Below are 15,234 nucleotides of genomic sequence, written 5' to 3' on the forward strand. Positions count from 1 at the left end.
TAATCATTATACCTGAAGGGTTGTTGTTCATCTTGGGAGTAGAGAAGAATTTTCAGAAGAATTAATGGATTTACAAGAAGAAGTAAGACCATTGTTGAAATTCTCCTCCTGCCCAAGAGACTTCAAAAGAACTACTGTCGACAGGCATTTTAGATCACAGGGCTTTCTTCTTGACTGGTGCTCATTTAGACTCGTAAGTATTTTAGAAGTATTCAAACTTCAAGTTTTGCAGAATATAATTCAAGCTAGTCTTTGACCTAGTTCATACTTGGCTAGTAATTTAATGAAGTAACTATAATTTAGTAACTAAGATATTTACTATTGCTCAAAAATTCCTATTAGTACTGTTTTACTTTTTTTTTTTTTTTAATTCATGGGAGTTGGTTGATTAGAAAAGAAATTATGATTATTATTTTAATACACTATTGCTTATAATTTTGATAATAATATTAATAATCATTTGATTGATTAAAAAATATTATTATTAATAAGTATAGATCTGTAATAAATTAAAACTAAGTATACAATAATTTGATGGCCAAAATTTTTAATTATATTTCTCTCTAAACCTATATATACTGAAAATTGTTTCATATGCATGTTTTTATAATGCAGGGACTCGATATTTCAAGAATAGTCACATTTGAAATAATTCTCAACAAAATTTAAAGCTGTTTCTTCACCCCAATGGAAATATCTTTATGGAACAACGAATGAATTGGACTAAAAGAAAAGGTTCTGACTTGTTTTATCAGTGAGCCACAGCGCCATGAGGATGTGGTGGATGGCTCTACTAAGAACAGAGCCAGACTAAATTACTAGGCTAAATCACTTTCCATTGGACTAAATTACTAGTTTAGTGTGAATAGGCCTTATGATGTAAACTTACTTTAACACTATCAATTGGATTAAAATGTTAATTTTTGATTTTTTTTTCTGCAATTTCAGTAAAAAATTTTCTTCAGTTTGTAATAAGAAAAAAGCAATAAGTTGAAATTATGATCCTTATATTCCATATTACTTAAAATCTTACTTTAATTTATAATGAACCAATATAATTTATTTAATCAATTTTCAGTAAAAGTTTATTGTTCTTTTATCCAATGGCAAAAGGTCTCCTGACATCTACATTGAGTGATGAAAGCATTTTTAGTCTATTGAAAGATATTTAGAGGGCCTGTGAATGACATCTCTGACAGGAAACAGATAACTGAGATAGCTCTATCAGTTGACATTGTTGTCACAACCAACCAACATGTCTCTCCTTTTTCAGAAAACTTTTCTTTACCTTCTTTAACACACCCAAAAAAAAATAAACGAAAACCATATTTTATTGACATATTTATGTCTTGAATATATTTTCTTTAATAAGATCCAGTGTGTCATGTTGAAACACAAAAAAATATCATGTATATTGAAAAATTGATCAATTATTTCAATATATTAGCACTTAAAATAGCTCACTTTATCCTTTAAATTTTAGTTCAACAGGTTTATTCAGTTGAAATTATATTGTGCTTAATATTATCCAATATACTTATTTTATTAAAGTTATTTCATGAATATGCTCAGAGTTCAGTGCTTTAATACACCTATATTGTTTGTTTGGAATAAGAGTGCAATGGAAAAAATTTTTTTTCTTCTTTTTGCCAGGAAATCTTCCATTCATGCATATTTCTTTAAGAAAAGAAATCAGATTTTTATTTTCAATATTGACTGCAATAAAAACTTATTTTTAATTTAGCTTCAGCAACTGAACATTTTTGAATCATGAATAAATGATCAAAACATGAAGATAAAATATTTTTTAAAAATAAAAATGGTAAATAGTATTGACTAAGAAAATTTTTGAGTGAATTGAGGGATAATGATAATTTAAAAGCTTCTCTTTTAAAATTTATCTGTATATATATGTGTGTGTGTGTGTGTGTGTTTGTTTTTTTTGTTATTTTGAGGGTTGGTGGAAATCTTCAAAAGACACAATTAGGCCTTTACCCACTAAAAAAAACACATCCCTACACCTGTTCATTCCTCTCCAGGACTGACACAGAACCGTCGTTAGGCATTACTTCATGGAGGGAAATGGCTGAGTGGCACCTTATTTTTCTCTTTGCATGATTTTCTTGTCTTCCATGCTAGTCACACTTTCTGACCTTCTCTTCTGCTCTCAACCTCTTAAGAACAACTGTGGTGATTCTCTTCACTGCATCTCAATGCTGGTCTGCGTATGGCTCACTACGTTTTCTGGTATGATGCTTCCTCCCCACACTCTCTCCAATTCACTTCTTTCTTTGGCAAAGTGAATGCAAGAGAAAAATGCATGCTCTGCTGTTTCCTCAACAGACTGACATGCAGGGCATTCTGCACTGTTCTCCAATTTAAATTGGTATTGGTATGCTCTAAAGCATCCATGTCCAACAGTTGGGTCACATAAAAATCTACCTCACCATGTCAGTGACCATAACACAAGCCAACATCAGGTATCAACCTGCAAGTCCATCTCCCAGAATCTGCATATTTTTTTTGCACAAATATTTTCCCTGGGACCTCCAATTTTTGCCATTAGGCGTGACAATAAGGATGCTACTTTAGCAGATTTGGCGCTGATATACTCCATGTGAACATTAAACTGGAGATGTGCATCATTCATTACTTCTAGGTATTTTAAACAAGACCGAATTTCGTGCCTACCCACTGTGACAGTGATAGACTCCGTTTGCTTCCTGCTAATAACTAGGGAAACCTCGGCCTTGTGATCTGCAAGCTGTAGGACTACTGAAGACTGCCAACCTCGAACCGTAGCAACAGCCTGGTTGACGATGAGGGTAACTTCTTCCAAGTACTTCGCCACTACTACTACTACTGCAATATCAGCGAATCCCACAGTTGTGGGATGCTCTCTCCGGCATTGTCACCTTGAAAATTAAGTCCTGCATGTGTGTGTGTTTTGTTTTGTTGGTTAGGTAAAAATCTTTTATAAGACGAAGTTTACTAATAACTAAAAACCCTACACCTCCCAATTCTTCTTTACCACCCTGCAGAACCAATGTCAAATATTACTTCACAGGGCAGAAGGGCTATCTGTATACTTACTTCTTGTCTAAGCCATATACCTATTTAAGCTAAGCCATTGTGTGGCCTCTTCTTCCTTGTTCTTAGTGCTGAACAATTCATGAATGATGAATGGTTAGGATAATCCAGCTAGCTGTGAAACAATTTATATAAGCATTATAGGTTAATTCTTCTTGGTTTATTGCTGATTATAGATGTAAGCATTAAAGCTAAAAATTAAAGAATAGTCTCAACAATGATAATTCCCTAATTTTTTGATGATGAGTTTCTCTATTAAAATTTTATATTTTTTAAATATAAATAAAAAAAAAATAGAAATATCCCTATTATATTTTTTATTTATACTCTTTTCGAAACTTTACTCCCATAAGCAAAAGACGACCCTGCCTTTCCTTCTAATTACCCACCATTGAGCTCTAAGAAATAAAAAAAGCAAAACAACTCCCCTTAAGAAGACAAGAGTTCCTAAAGAGGCTGAGAACACAGGTAAAAAGCAAATTACATCATATTGTAAACAAATTATATACAGTAAAGAGAGGAAAATGCTTGAATAAGAGTTGAAATAATGAACCATGAGGAAAGTAATGATACAATAAACTAAGAAAAATAGAACTAACATATGAATCATACAGTATGAGAAATGTATAGGTGATAATATAGACCGGATTTGATAAATGTAGGAAAGTGATACGAAGTATAGGGTCTAGCATAGTTTGCTGCAGCTCTCCGATTCTCCTGCTCAGTCATCATCAAAGGAACTAATTTTTCTGGGACTGATTTCTGGCCAAGTTTCATATCTAGGTCTCCTTTTTCTTAAGCAAGACCTGAACAACAGAAGCAAGAAGGCTCTGCTATTTCATCCACAGAATCACAAGTTGGGCGTGATGAACTATCCTCTAGTTTGGAGTGGGCTAAGTGGGCCCTGAACTAACCATGCCCTGTAAGCAGTTAGTCAAGGTAATAATCTAACTCCCCTTGTTTCCGGGACATCCATGTCAATATATTGGGAATCATACGGTGGGTCCAAGATGAGGCATTCCAGCATCTATGCTCTCTTTCAAGAGTATGATCTCTCTCTTCTTTTGCTAATGAAGCCCAGTAATCATCTTGCTCTTCTTGTTTTCTTTGGAACATCTAACTGCTTTCATCTTCTAAAAGATCAATTGGAGGCATATCTGCGATGACTCACACAGCATCATAGGACACAGTGTGAAAAGCTTGAGCGACATGCAGGGTACTGTTTTGATGCACACCAATAGCTTTACAGACATATGACTGCACTTGGCAAGCCTCCAACCAGATTGGTGCTGCGTACAGAAGCGTGGAACTACATTAGCCAGAAGCTTCTTCTGATTTTCCCTTGGTCCACCAATATTTGGCATAAACGTCAGTCCATTAGTTACTTGTGCTGCGTATGTATATATGTGTGTTTTTTTTTTTTTTATAGAAAGTGGAAATTTTGGCCCGTACCTATCCGTGTGTGAATTTTTTATCCCCTGAAACCACCTCTCCCTCCTATTTCCTACCCTCTGATGATAGACGGACACCATCGATCTTTTGTATGCCATAGTATGCTTATCATATAGCAGTTGCATAGAGCAGAATAGATGTCACCACACCTGATATCAATAACCGACGGCTGTGCCTAGGCAGTAAGTTGGGAATTAGCTGGAACATCGCTGTAGTCACTCTAACCACTTTATTGCACACCCACTGGATGTGTTCCTTGAACCACAGCCTGCCAATGATTCTAACCCCAAGGTATGTCAAGGAAGGTTGGGACCAAAGTTTTTGCTTTCCTACTCGCAGCATACATTTTTCTCTCATTTTCCTGCTACTGATAAGAAGGGCCTTGCCAGCCAATTGCAAATAATTTAAATACTCTGTATGTGCGTACTTTATCAGAGATTTATTTCCTCTCCTGCTTATGTACAATAAAAGTTTAGTTTAATTGTAAATATTTGCTTTATTGTTTTATGAGAGGTAGTAATATGAGAATTAATAATGTTATTAGTCATTATGTTATTAAAATTAGGTTTAGTCTAATATAAAGTTATAAGAAAATAGTAAGTAGTTTTTAAAAGACAACTATATATTTTTTTATTGAGGTATAATTTTTTTTATCGAGTCAAAACTAGGTTGAATGTTTTTAAAAACTTAAGTTACAGTTATCTGCATTCCTTTAGGGAACAATAATATTTTAATGATTTTTACAGGTAAAATTAGAAAGCGAAAGTGGAAATGCACATTACAAAGAAGCAGAAGCTGATATAATGGGAGGATCAGGATGGAAATTACCAGACAAATATAATTTACCTACCAGAGACTATGTTTCTGAAATGTTAATGACAATTATTGTACCAGCAGCAACTCTTGTCATCCTTTGGCTGTTTCTCTCTTTCGTCCTTTGTTTCCAACATCAGTCAGTGTGAGTATTGTAGGTGATTGATTTAAAAAAAGGTAATATGTTTGTATTTTTAGTTTAAACGGAATTCTCATTGCAGAAATGATCCAAGGTCTGATAGCTTTTTTGATTCTCTCTTCTATGTATGTGAAGATTATTACAGGTATTAAGAAAAAAAATGTTACATATTAACAGCATGATGTAACCTCAAAGGGTGTGGATAATGAACTAACCACAATTACAGATTTTTTCTAAACCAATTAATGATTTCTTTTCTGATTAATAAATACTTGGTTTTATGAATCCGGAGGTCTTAAGGTGGGTGATATTTCCTCATTGGAATGACTTTATTCCAGTCGAACTTAATTCAAATCTTAATCAAAAAGACAAGAATAAATGTTATCTCCCATCTAAATTTCGGTTTAATAAAGGTTTCCCCAAGCTAGTTCAGTAATAATTACTTTTTTGGCTGGTCATTACAATATGCTTATAACATGTTATGACACCTTCACAACTCCATGTCATGCTCTGTTGAATTATTTCTCTTCATACTAAGAATTTTGTACAACTTCAGTTAACCCTTTCACAATGTAAAATTACGAATTCTAATAAAAAAAATGTCATTTTTTCATGTTCAGAAATACTTTGGCATGTAAGAAAAAATGTAAAAAAAAACCTGCTTTATATGTACCTTGTCAGTAAGTAATTAGTCTGTGTATGATAGATTTTTAAACACTGGATACATAAGCAGACATCACAATACTATTACTACTACCTATTTTGGATGACAAAAATACAATTTTATATAATTCATAAAAATGATTTTTAGAACTGATGAAGCACTAAGCTCTGATCCAAAGGATTGTGTGATCAGTTTCAACGTCGACGGCATACTGAATTCAAAACTAAACCACTTCTCCTTCTTCAGTTAAAATAATCTTTGAAAACAGAGAAAGCAATGACTCTAGCCTAGATAAGCTGAATGATATTTGACGCTCTGCCCATGATCGTCATGGGGTACACTGTCAATGGGTTAAGAAAAGTAGCAGTCATTATTATATTATTATGACACACTCTAGCTACTGGGCTACGTTTGTCTCCACATACTCTCTCAATCAAGCAATCCTCAATATGATTTCCTGTCTGTTAATCTAGTGTTGAACAGAAATATTCATGAATGTCCTTAATCAGTAAGTCGATGATCACAATCTTGGTTGGCCGTAACTCACCGGGGATTAAATTTCCCTTAAGCATTAGCTACTGGTGATTCTTGCTAGCTAACTCTCCAATTCTGAGTACCAAAAAGTATTACTTCAGCTCAACTGATCTTCTCTGTAGCTATTTGCTGAGAAGTTTCTTCGTGGTAAGAGACTGATATTACATCATAATATTTTCATTCTATTTATGAATTATTCAGACAAACAAACCACTTGTGGAACCATATTATATGTCATATTTCTTCATTTTTTTTCCATACAAATTGTCAGTTTTCCACTCATGCTATGAACCCTCCGAATCATTCTTTATCTGGAGAATGAATTATTATACACGTTTACTTACATAAAATGAGTGTTTTACTCCAGAAAGATATATAAATATGCCTAGTAATGTTGAATTAGAAGTCAAATCATTTAATATGCAGTATTGTTATGTGGAGCCATCAGACACAAATGTGTAAAGCTTTGAAAAATTTTACAAACTAAAATTTTACACAACATACAAATTAAGATATTGTTCAAAAATTTCCCAGAAACTGTGCTTATTTCTATGAAAAATGAAAGTGGCAAGAAAACCTCTCTGGGCTAAATTCAGTGAGAAACTGTTTAATTATTAATTATCTAGTTCCTGCTCAAAGATTTTACTCAATCTGAAAATTTATATATTTTTTCTCATAATTGATATGCCAATATCGTAAATAAACACATCAATTCATTATATTAGTTATTAGAGTTCTTTATACAGTAATGCAATGCTGATTATAATGTATGTAATAACACCTTTTATTTCATAAATATTTTTAAAAAAAAGACTAGCTTTTATATGACTTTATAATAACCTCATGATAACCAGTAAATAAATTCATAAATACATGTCATATAAATAAATTTCTGTCTTAGATAACGATGGGAATTGAAGTGATTTCATTAATAATACTAGTTGTTAATCTTTCTCTAATTATTTTTAATTGATCACGATATGTTACTAAAACTAAACTTCATCCATTAGTGTATATGGTTTATTTTATTCTGTTAAATATTGAATATTTTCTTAACTATTGTCTCATGAAGTTATTATCAAAGCATTAAGAAATAAATTGAGATAGCCATCCACTGATGGTAATTTTCTATTTTCGTTATGATTTGATATTTTTTGAAATAATTTATCACAATTAAATAATTAATATTATACATGTAAATGATTGACTTTATTATTTCAAATTATGAAGCACGTGGTTGGGGGTGCAGTCAAAAGAAAACAAAAAATGTTTTATAAAATAGTTATTGACTGTTTTATTAGTTCTATCTTAGAAGTAAATGTTATTTTGCTAAATTTTTATCATAAGAATTACCTAGTAAAAAGGATACTCTTAACATAAAATATTTTGTAGTAATTTTTTTAAGTTAATTAGAAATTCAATAATTTGCAAATTTATTGACAAAATGGCTTACAATGAGTATCAAAAAAGTAATAATTTAAATTTACTGTTCGATTAGCTTATCTAAATTGTTATGGATTTAATGGTTCTAAACATGGGGCACAGTGTTTCTCAAACCACATTAATGTTTTTCTGAAAAAGAAATAAACTATTTTTTCCTATAATTTCTCATTACTAAATACGCCGCACACATTCCACCTACTAAAATGTTATCGCATATTGAAATCTTGAACTCAATCATTGTGAACAAGCTTCTAGTATATGATATGGAGAAGGGATAAAGCATATTTTAAAAAACACAGGATGTTGACAGAATAAAAAGCCTTGTGCTAAAAGAGCACAGTGTGGACATAGCTCAACAATTTTATTTTTAATTTCTCCTTTTAAAATAACAATAGTTTATATTTTTTTTAAAAAATTTGTTTTATTTTAGTAAACAAAAATCAGAAGATAATGAGCTAACTATAGCACAATACCAAGCTGTGCAAAGGGCAACCGATACTCTTCGTTCAATGGATAACAATAGAAACACAGAAACAAGCCCCAGGTACATCTGCTTCTGTTAATAGTTAATCTGTTCCTTAAACAGCATAGAAACAATATCTGCTCAAGTATAATTTTATATAGTAGTCTCACCAAATTTTATTAGTTTGAGAAGCATACTTAGTATTAGATTAATACCAAATATAAATATCTATTGTAATTGATTTTTTTTTTTAGACTGACTTCAGACAGAATGGATACCTGTAGGCCCAACCCTCCTCCATACTCGGCAACAAAAAGAATGTTTGTATCAAATTATACAAGTGTTAACAAAATTAATTTTCCTCATACTGTTAAATTTGTAACAAATTATTTGTTAATTTCCTCATACTATTGTCAAAATTTTAATATGGTAGATGGCCAGAAGAGAACAGAATGTTTTTCTATCACTGAATACTGAAGTATATACTAATAATAATGATTAATGTCCTATTAATACAGCAATATATTTTAAAAGATAACATAACACTGCAATTGAAGCACCAGTTACTCCTATTTATTGAAATTTATCATTTAATCAAAATTGTGTGCAGTGCATCTGCTTTCAAGGATAAACAAAAAGAAAGTTATCTTAATGATTATAGAACATTTTCTTGTGAAATCATGTTTTTATTACACAGATAATCAATATTTTGTAAACTTTATGCGTAACTTGTTAATTCACTTTCATCTGTTGCTTTAATGAAATTTAGCATTATTTTTACTTTCACTTACCTACACATTAAATATGCAGTAAGGAGAAGTTTTACAACTACGAAAAATTTCGAAGTTTTTGATGAAAATACACAATTTAAGATAATCTGAGTCCAAATAACCAAGCCTTGCAAAATGATCTGTTTGTTTGAAAAATCTTGTTCATGTACAATCTAAATCAAAATGAAAAGTTGTATGAAACTAAAGTTACATATTTAAGTTAGGTATATGCTTGGGATCTGACAGCAATTTTTTTTTTTAGTTTTAGTTTTCATTAATTTGATGAGAAAATTTTTTAATGAAGTCTACTCTGAAAATTTTCAACTTAAAAAATCAACTCATATCATATTTTTCTTTCATTTTTAGAGCATATTCTGAATGTAAAATTGGTGAAGATGTTATCATCGCTTCTATGAGTTATGATATCAAACCCACAATAAATGCTCAAACAAGCAAGATTCAGTGTTAGTATGAATGGTCTGGTCAAAAGTCGAACACTGATTTTATTTTTTTTTTTTTTTATAACCTTTTCTAACAAATGTTTGTCACATTTTTAATAACATTCAAGTTTTTTTAGATATACCTAACATGAAGTATACTTCCATCATAATTAGGTTTGAATAGAACTTTGCTTTTTGATGTTTTTTTTTTTTTTTTTAATTTTTATTTCATATAATTTGTTTTAAAGTTGGAAAATTGAGGCAGCCTTCTTAGTATAAAAGATAGTGTGAGTTAAGTGAAGATACATCTAACAAACCATGATTTCTACTGGAGTTTTTTTATTTTTTAAATCAATTAAATGATGTCTAAAGTTCCAATAACTTATCTTTAGTTTAATAAAGATAGAGCCTGGGATTTTTGTTAAGAAATGAAATAATTATCGTTATAACTTGGAAGGCAGAGCAAAAAAAAAAAGTTGGTTGTTTCCTTGTAGGTTCAATTATAGTATAATGCTAAAAATATGTACATCTTTGTTTTAGGGCAATTATCAAAATGGATGTATATTTAAATGCTATATTGGAATTTCTCTATTTCCTGATATACAGATTAAGTTTAACTGAATTTTCTTTTGCTAGTGTCAACATATTTTCATTAAATGGAGGAATCATCCACTGAAAGTTAAATATCATAGTATGTTGTATTTATTTAAGTTCAGAGAAAGTTTCTAAACAGCTGATCACTGATGCAATTCAAAGGTTCTACAGTTATTCAATAAATCATTGAAAAAAGCATCATTTGAAGTTTACAGCACATAATGAAAAATAATTATTTAGATTATTGATAATAATTATTTATTATACATAAGAAATAGTGATAAGAAAAATCAAAGAAATAATATTTATAAAAATAAGACAAACTATTTTCATTGGAAATTTACAGTTGTTACCTAAACATATAATATATATAAATTTTAAACGAGAAGCTTTTAGGTTAGTTTATCATTATCCCTTCATGCAAAATATTGACCGTTATGCAGTTATTTTGATTTTTTTTTTTCCATTGCGTGTCTGTATTAGTTATTTTAAATCCATATTATTTTATTTTTTTCAGTTGGCTCTACACACTTATATCTTTGACTGCCTGAACCAGTCTTTTCTATGCTTATCAGTCTTGGGCTGCTGACTTTGAGTTTGCTGCATGCAGCTCTTTCGCATTTTTATTGCTTCTGTCTATCTTGACATTTGAAAGGAAAGTCCTCTGTACAATAAAAATGATCTGGGATCAGAGCCTGAACACATGGAGAAGAAATAACAGGGAACTGCTTGCAGGGACTGAGCAGGCAATATCTCATGATATGAAGGCAAGAAGGTTAAGATGGCCAGGACATATCACTCGAAGCAATCCATCAGGACACCTCTACACTTCAATGAATGCCATTATAAAAACCAGATGGATAGACAGAATCAACAAAAATGCGAAAGAGTTTGCTTCATACAGCAAATTGGAAAGCAGAAGACCAAGACAGACAAGCATAGAGAAGGCTGGTTGGGCGGCCAAAGATCTAGGTGTGTAGAGGCAACTGAAAAAAAAAAAAAAAAAAAAGAAAGAAAATTGGATTTAAAATAGCTAATACAGATAAGAAATGAAAAAAAAAATAATATAAAAATAATTGCAAAACTGTCATATCATATTTTTTATAACTTCTAGTACTAAACATAAGATGTATAATTACTCCAGAATCTCCAGCTGTGCCATCTATATGCCACCAACCATTACAAGTATAAATCATCAAAATAAAAATTATTTTACTCAGGAAACAGCATTTCATCATTAAAATATAAATCATTGTACATTGGGAAGTTTAGGTTTAATAGCGAATGAAATATTGCCAATACTTTTCATAATTTTAAAGCACATGCACTAATATATATGGACTGGGTTATGCAGAAACCTATCAACCTACAAAAACATCAATTTGAGATAAATGGAAATTAAAATTTGCATTTAAAATTAAATTCAGCTTAGTCAAAAACAAATTTATTTACAAATTTAATTGATCATATTCATTGATAAATTATAACCAGTCAAGCATTTAGTCCTATAACAAATTGAAATAATGTGGATGACTTAGTTGAGTGTGTAAGCTAATTTATAAAGGTGCATGTTAGTTTTATCTGTGTGTATCTATATATCCCATTTGTTATAGTAATGTGAACACATTCAATTTAATTTTTATTTTATTTGTTCCAGAATATCAGAAGACTCTTGACAATTAGCCTTCGAAGCAGAACCAAAGACATGGTATTGCTAACAATTTAGAGGATAGATCAGTGTTTCCATTAAGGAATAGATAAATAGTAACTTTAGCAAATTTATTTGATAAAAAAATTAATATTTATTTATTTTTTTTTTTTATAAGATTGTTTTTATTCACTTGTAACAGGAAATAAATACTATCCTAAATGTTACTTAAAAGTTTATTTAAAAAGCCACTGTAATTTTAATGAACCTCCCAAGGCTTTTCAGGCCTCTCTAAATCAGAAGGTTTGGGATGAATATATCTTGGTGCTTCTGTTAAACTAATTCCAGATTTAACGAGTTCATTTAAAAAAAGTTCCACTTTTCCACCTTTAGGTGATGCTAAATCACAATACATTTCTGTTATTCCAGTTTCGAGACATCGTCGGCCTAAGATACGTCCCAAATTGGTGTAGGCAGCTTTATCTAAGGTACTATAAAGGTATTTTTTTATTGCCCATTCTTTAGTTGATGCAGTAACAGGAACAGTACCAGAGAAATGTTGGACACTTGCTGTGACATTTCTTCCAGTTACCTCAAGAATTATTTTGTGCCAATAAGATCTTCCTGGCTTTTCTAAGTGCCAACCATCAGGCTTATAGCCAATTGTAAGCTTTTCCAAATTTCTAGGATTGCGGTTATGAACATAACCTGCAACTGTAGCATAATTGCATACAGATTTTATTATCCGCCTGTTCATCCTGTTCACCTAATGGAAAAAAAATAGTGTATTTAAAATTTATTAATTGTTATATATTTAATTAAATATATGTATTACGTAATATGGTGCAATAATCTTTCACTGGTCCCCTAATAATAGACATAAAAACTAAACCATCACACCATAACATCTACGATAAGATAAAAATAATCTTTCGACCAAGAAAAATAGGCTAATTAAATAAATTAAAAAAATATATATTTCTTGATATATATCTTAACCATATTACGTTAAGGTCCAAACTACCTTTTTTAGAATCTCAACGCACATGTAACTAAAATGCAGGATAACCAGTAGTGATATTCAGCAGGTTTGCATAGTTTCAGCCGAACCTGTTAAAATGTTTGAAGATTTCTAAATCTTTTTAAACACATGTAACATTTCTCAGTTGTTTTCTTTCTTTTAAAAAACATATTTTAATATACATATTAATATATACTTTGAAACACTACTAAACTAGAGCCTTAGACTATACATAGTTTCCGAGAAAACTGCTCAGAGAAATTTTCTGTTAGTGTACTCTTTGTTAAATATTTTGAATATCACCAATGAGGATAACTAACTGATAAAATATAGTAAAAGTTAAAATTGAAAGAAACAATTTAAACAGCTCTACATATTAAAGATAAAGTGGAGAATAATATCCATAATATTAAAGCAGACTACACATTCAATAAATCGTATAACTTTAAAATTGAAGAAGTATTATTCAATAGCCTCTAGACCAGGCAATTATTTATTTTCATATGGACTGAATGCCTTTACATTAAATTTTTTAAGTCCAGGCCTAGCCAAAACAATGGAACCTAAATATCACACTTAAAAGTAATATATGAAGAGAAGATGGTTGGGGGTGCAATCAGAAACTAACAAAAATAAGTTGAAAAAACTTATTTGTGTTAGTTTCTGATTGAACCCCCAACCATCTTCTCTACATATATATTATCCACGGTCAACTATCTTCTCATCAATAAAAAGTAATAATTAAAAAGAAGACTCATAAAGTAAATTGTCTTCAAGGGAACTAATGAACAGAGAAGAGATACAAGTAATATAAGGAAAAAAATATTAATATTATTTTTCAGTGAAATAAAACTATTTTTATATAAAATTTTATTTATGATTTCTTTATTTATGCAAGCTATAATAATTTGTTTCTTTGCCTCATGTTTGTGTCCAAGCTTCATACACCTATCAGCATAGGTAATTCAAATGAGAAGATAACAAATCCATATAAAATTTTATTTATGTATTTTTTTATCTACACAAGCCATATTAATTTGTTTCCTTGCCCCATGTTTGTGTCCAAGCTTCATCAGCATAGGTAATTCAGATGAGAAGATAACAAAAATGTGGGCCAAATCAATTTTTTGTGAATTCTACTCCAACTAACAACTTACAGATCTAACAGTGTTAACTATGAAGGAAATAAAACTATAAAAAATTGATGAAATTCCTGTAACAGATAAAATTCAGGAACAGAAGTTTATGTAATTTACAGGGTGCCAATTACAACGGGAGTTGTGGAGAACTCAGATAAATTAAAGCAATAATCACGATTTTTTTTTTTTAAGCTACTTCAGTGTGTTCATCATAGATTACGGTTGTACTTAACAATTATATAATATAAGGTTTATAGACAACCTCTTTAAACTGATAAAAAATAAATGAGAATAGATATTGATACAAATAAAATTAAACATAACTTAATAAAATGTATTCTAATTATGAGAGATAGTTGACCGTGGATGATAAATGAGGAGAAGATGGTTGGGGGTGCGGTCAATGAAACACAAATAAGTATGACTAACTTATTTTAATGTGCCGACGTTTCGGCTAGAGTTTCTAGCCTTCTTCAGGGCTGCTCGCTGAAAAGTTGAGCACCTAATTTAAAATGTATTCTATTTAAACACTAGCTATAAATCCATTATTTTGACAGGATCAAAAAATGTAGTGTTATATATAATTTACAATCCCTAAAACTCCATTAAATTTTATTAAAAAATTATGTATTCGGCTTATATATACATTGATATGTATTTTATTGTATATGTATCACAAGTTTCGGTGAAGGATTAACATATCAAATGCGATAATTTTTCTACATAACGTTTCTGAAGTCCATTGTAACAGACAGTAAAGTATACTTAATTGCTTAAAAAAGATGTATTTTAATTATAAAGAAAACTTCGAAAAAATGTAGGACTTTATATAACCTGGTAAAATAAAACCAACCATACCTCAAAATATGTATAAGTATATCAATGGTTTAAAACACATTAGTTGGATTGTAGTTAAAATATTGAAGATTTATAAGAAAAAATTACAAGATTTACAATCTTAAACAATCATCCATGAGAATCTCATAACACAGGTATAAAAACAACAGCAGCTGTTACATCGATG

General features: G+C 30.4%; 2 protein-coding genes across 7 annotated transcripts in view; one reads left to right on the forward strand and one right to left on the reverse strand.

Moving 5' to 3' along the window:
* Positions 1-12,277, forward strand: part of Scgalpha (sarcoglycan alpha) — a 14,948-nt gene extending 2,671 nt beyond the window's left edge. For 2 of the 5 annotated variants that reach the window (XM_067047882.1, XM_014428943.2), the window contains 7 exons: positions 19-193; positions 5,289-5,500; positions 5,577-5,639; positions 8,566-8,679; positions 8,853-8,918; positions 9,735-9,832; positions 12,060-12,277. In XM_067047882.1, coding sequence (XP_066903983.1) covers positions 19-193; positions 5,289-5,500; positions 5,577-5,639; positions 8,566-8,679; positions 8,853-8,918; positions 9,735-9,832; positions 12,060-12,061 — 730 coding nt within the window. In that variant the 3' untranslated portion in view covers positions 12,062-12,277. The remainder of the gene's footprint in view (positions 1-18; positions 194-5,288; positions 5,501-5,576; positions 5,640-8,565; positions 8,680-8,852; positions 8,919-9,734; positions 9,833-12,059) is intronic. The other 3 variants (XM_067047870.1, XM_014428968.2, XM_067047874.1) reach the window with 3 other exon arrangements.
* Positions 11,825-15,220, reverse strand: mRpL18 (mitochondrial ribosomal protein L18). Of its 2 annotated transcripts, XM_014429064.3 has the most exons (3): positions 15,069-15,204; positions 13,075-13,160; positions 11,825-12,816 (listed from the first exon to the last, which is right to left on the reverse strand). In XM_014429064.3, the coding sequence occupies exons 2-3, from the start codon at positions 13,096-13,098 to the stop codon at positions 12,310-12,312; spliced, it is 531 nt and encodes a 176-aa protein (XP_014284550.1). In that variant the 5' UTR covers positions 13,099-13,160; positions 15,069-15,204; the 3' UTR covers positions 11,825-12,309. The 2 variants fall into 2 exon arrangements, with proteins under 2 accessions (XP_014284550.1, XP_014284559.1); XM_014429073.3 differs by lacking the exon at positions 13,075-13,160 and having other exon boundaries at positions 15,069-15,220.
* Between the last annotated feature and the right edge of the window lie 14 nt (positions 15,221-15,234).

This window comes from Halyomorpha halys, unplaced genomic scaffold (assembly GCF_000696795.3).
Source record: "Halyomorpha halys isolate HHAL.00 unplaced genomic scaffold, Hhal_1.1 Scaffold34.1, whole genome shotgun sequence".
Taxonomy (NCBI): Eukaryota; Metazoa; Arthropoda; class Insecta; order Hemiptera; family Pentatomidae; genus Halyomorpha; species Halyomorpha halys.

What these genes read in the sequence shown, in the direction of transcription:
- mRpL18 (XM_014429064.3), bottom strand. Translation starts at nt 13,098, where the DNA reads ATGTGCGTTGAGATTCTAAAAAAG. An exon ending in GCGTTGAGATTCTAAAAAAG is followed by an intron (nt 12,817 to 13,074) that starts GTAGTTTGGACC and finishes TTTTTCCATTAG; the next exon opens with GTGAACAGGATGAACAGGCG.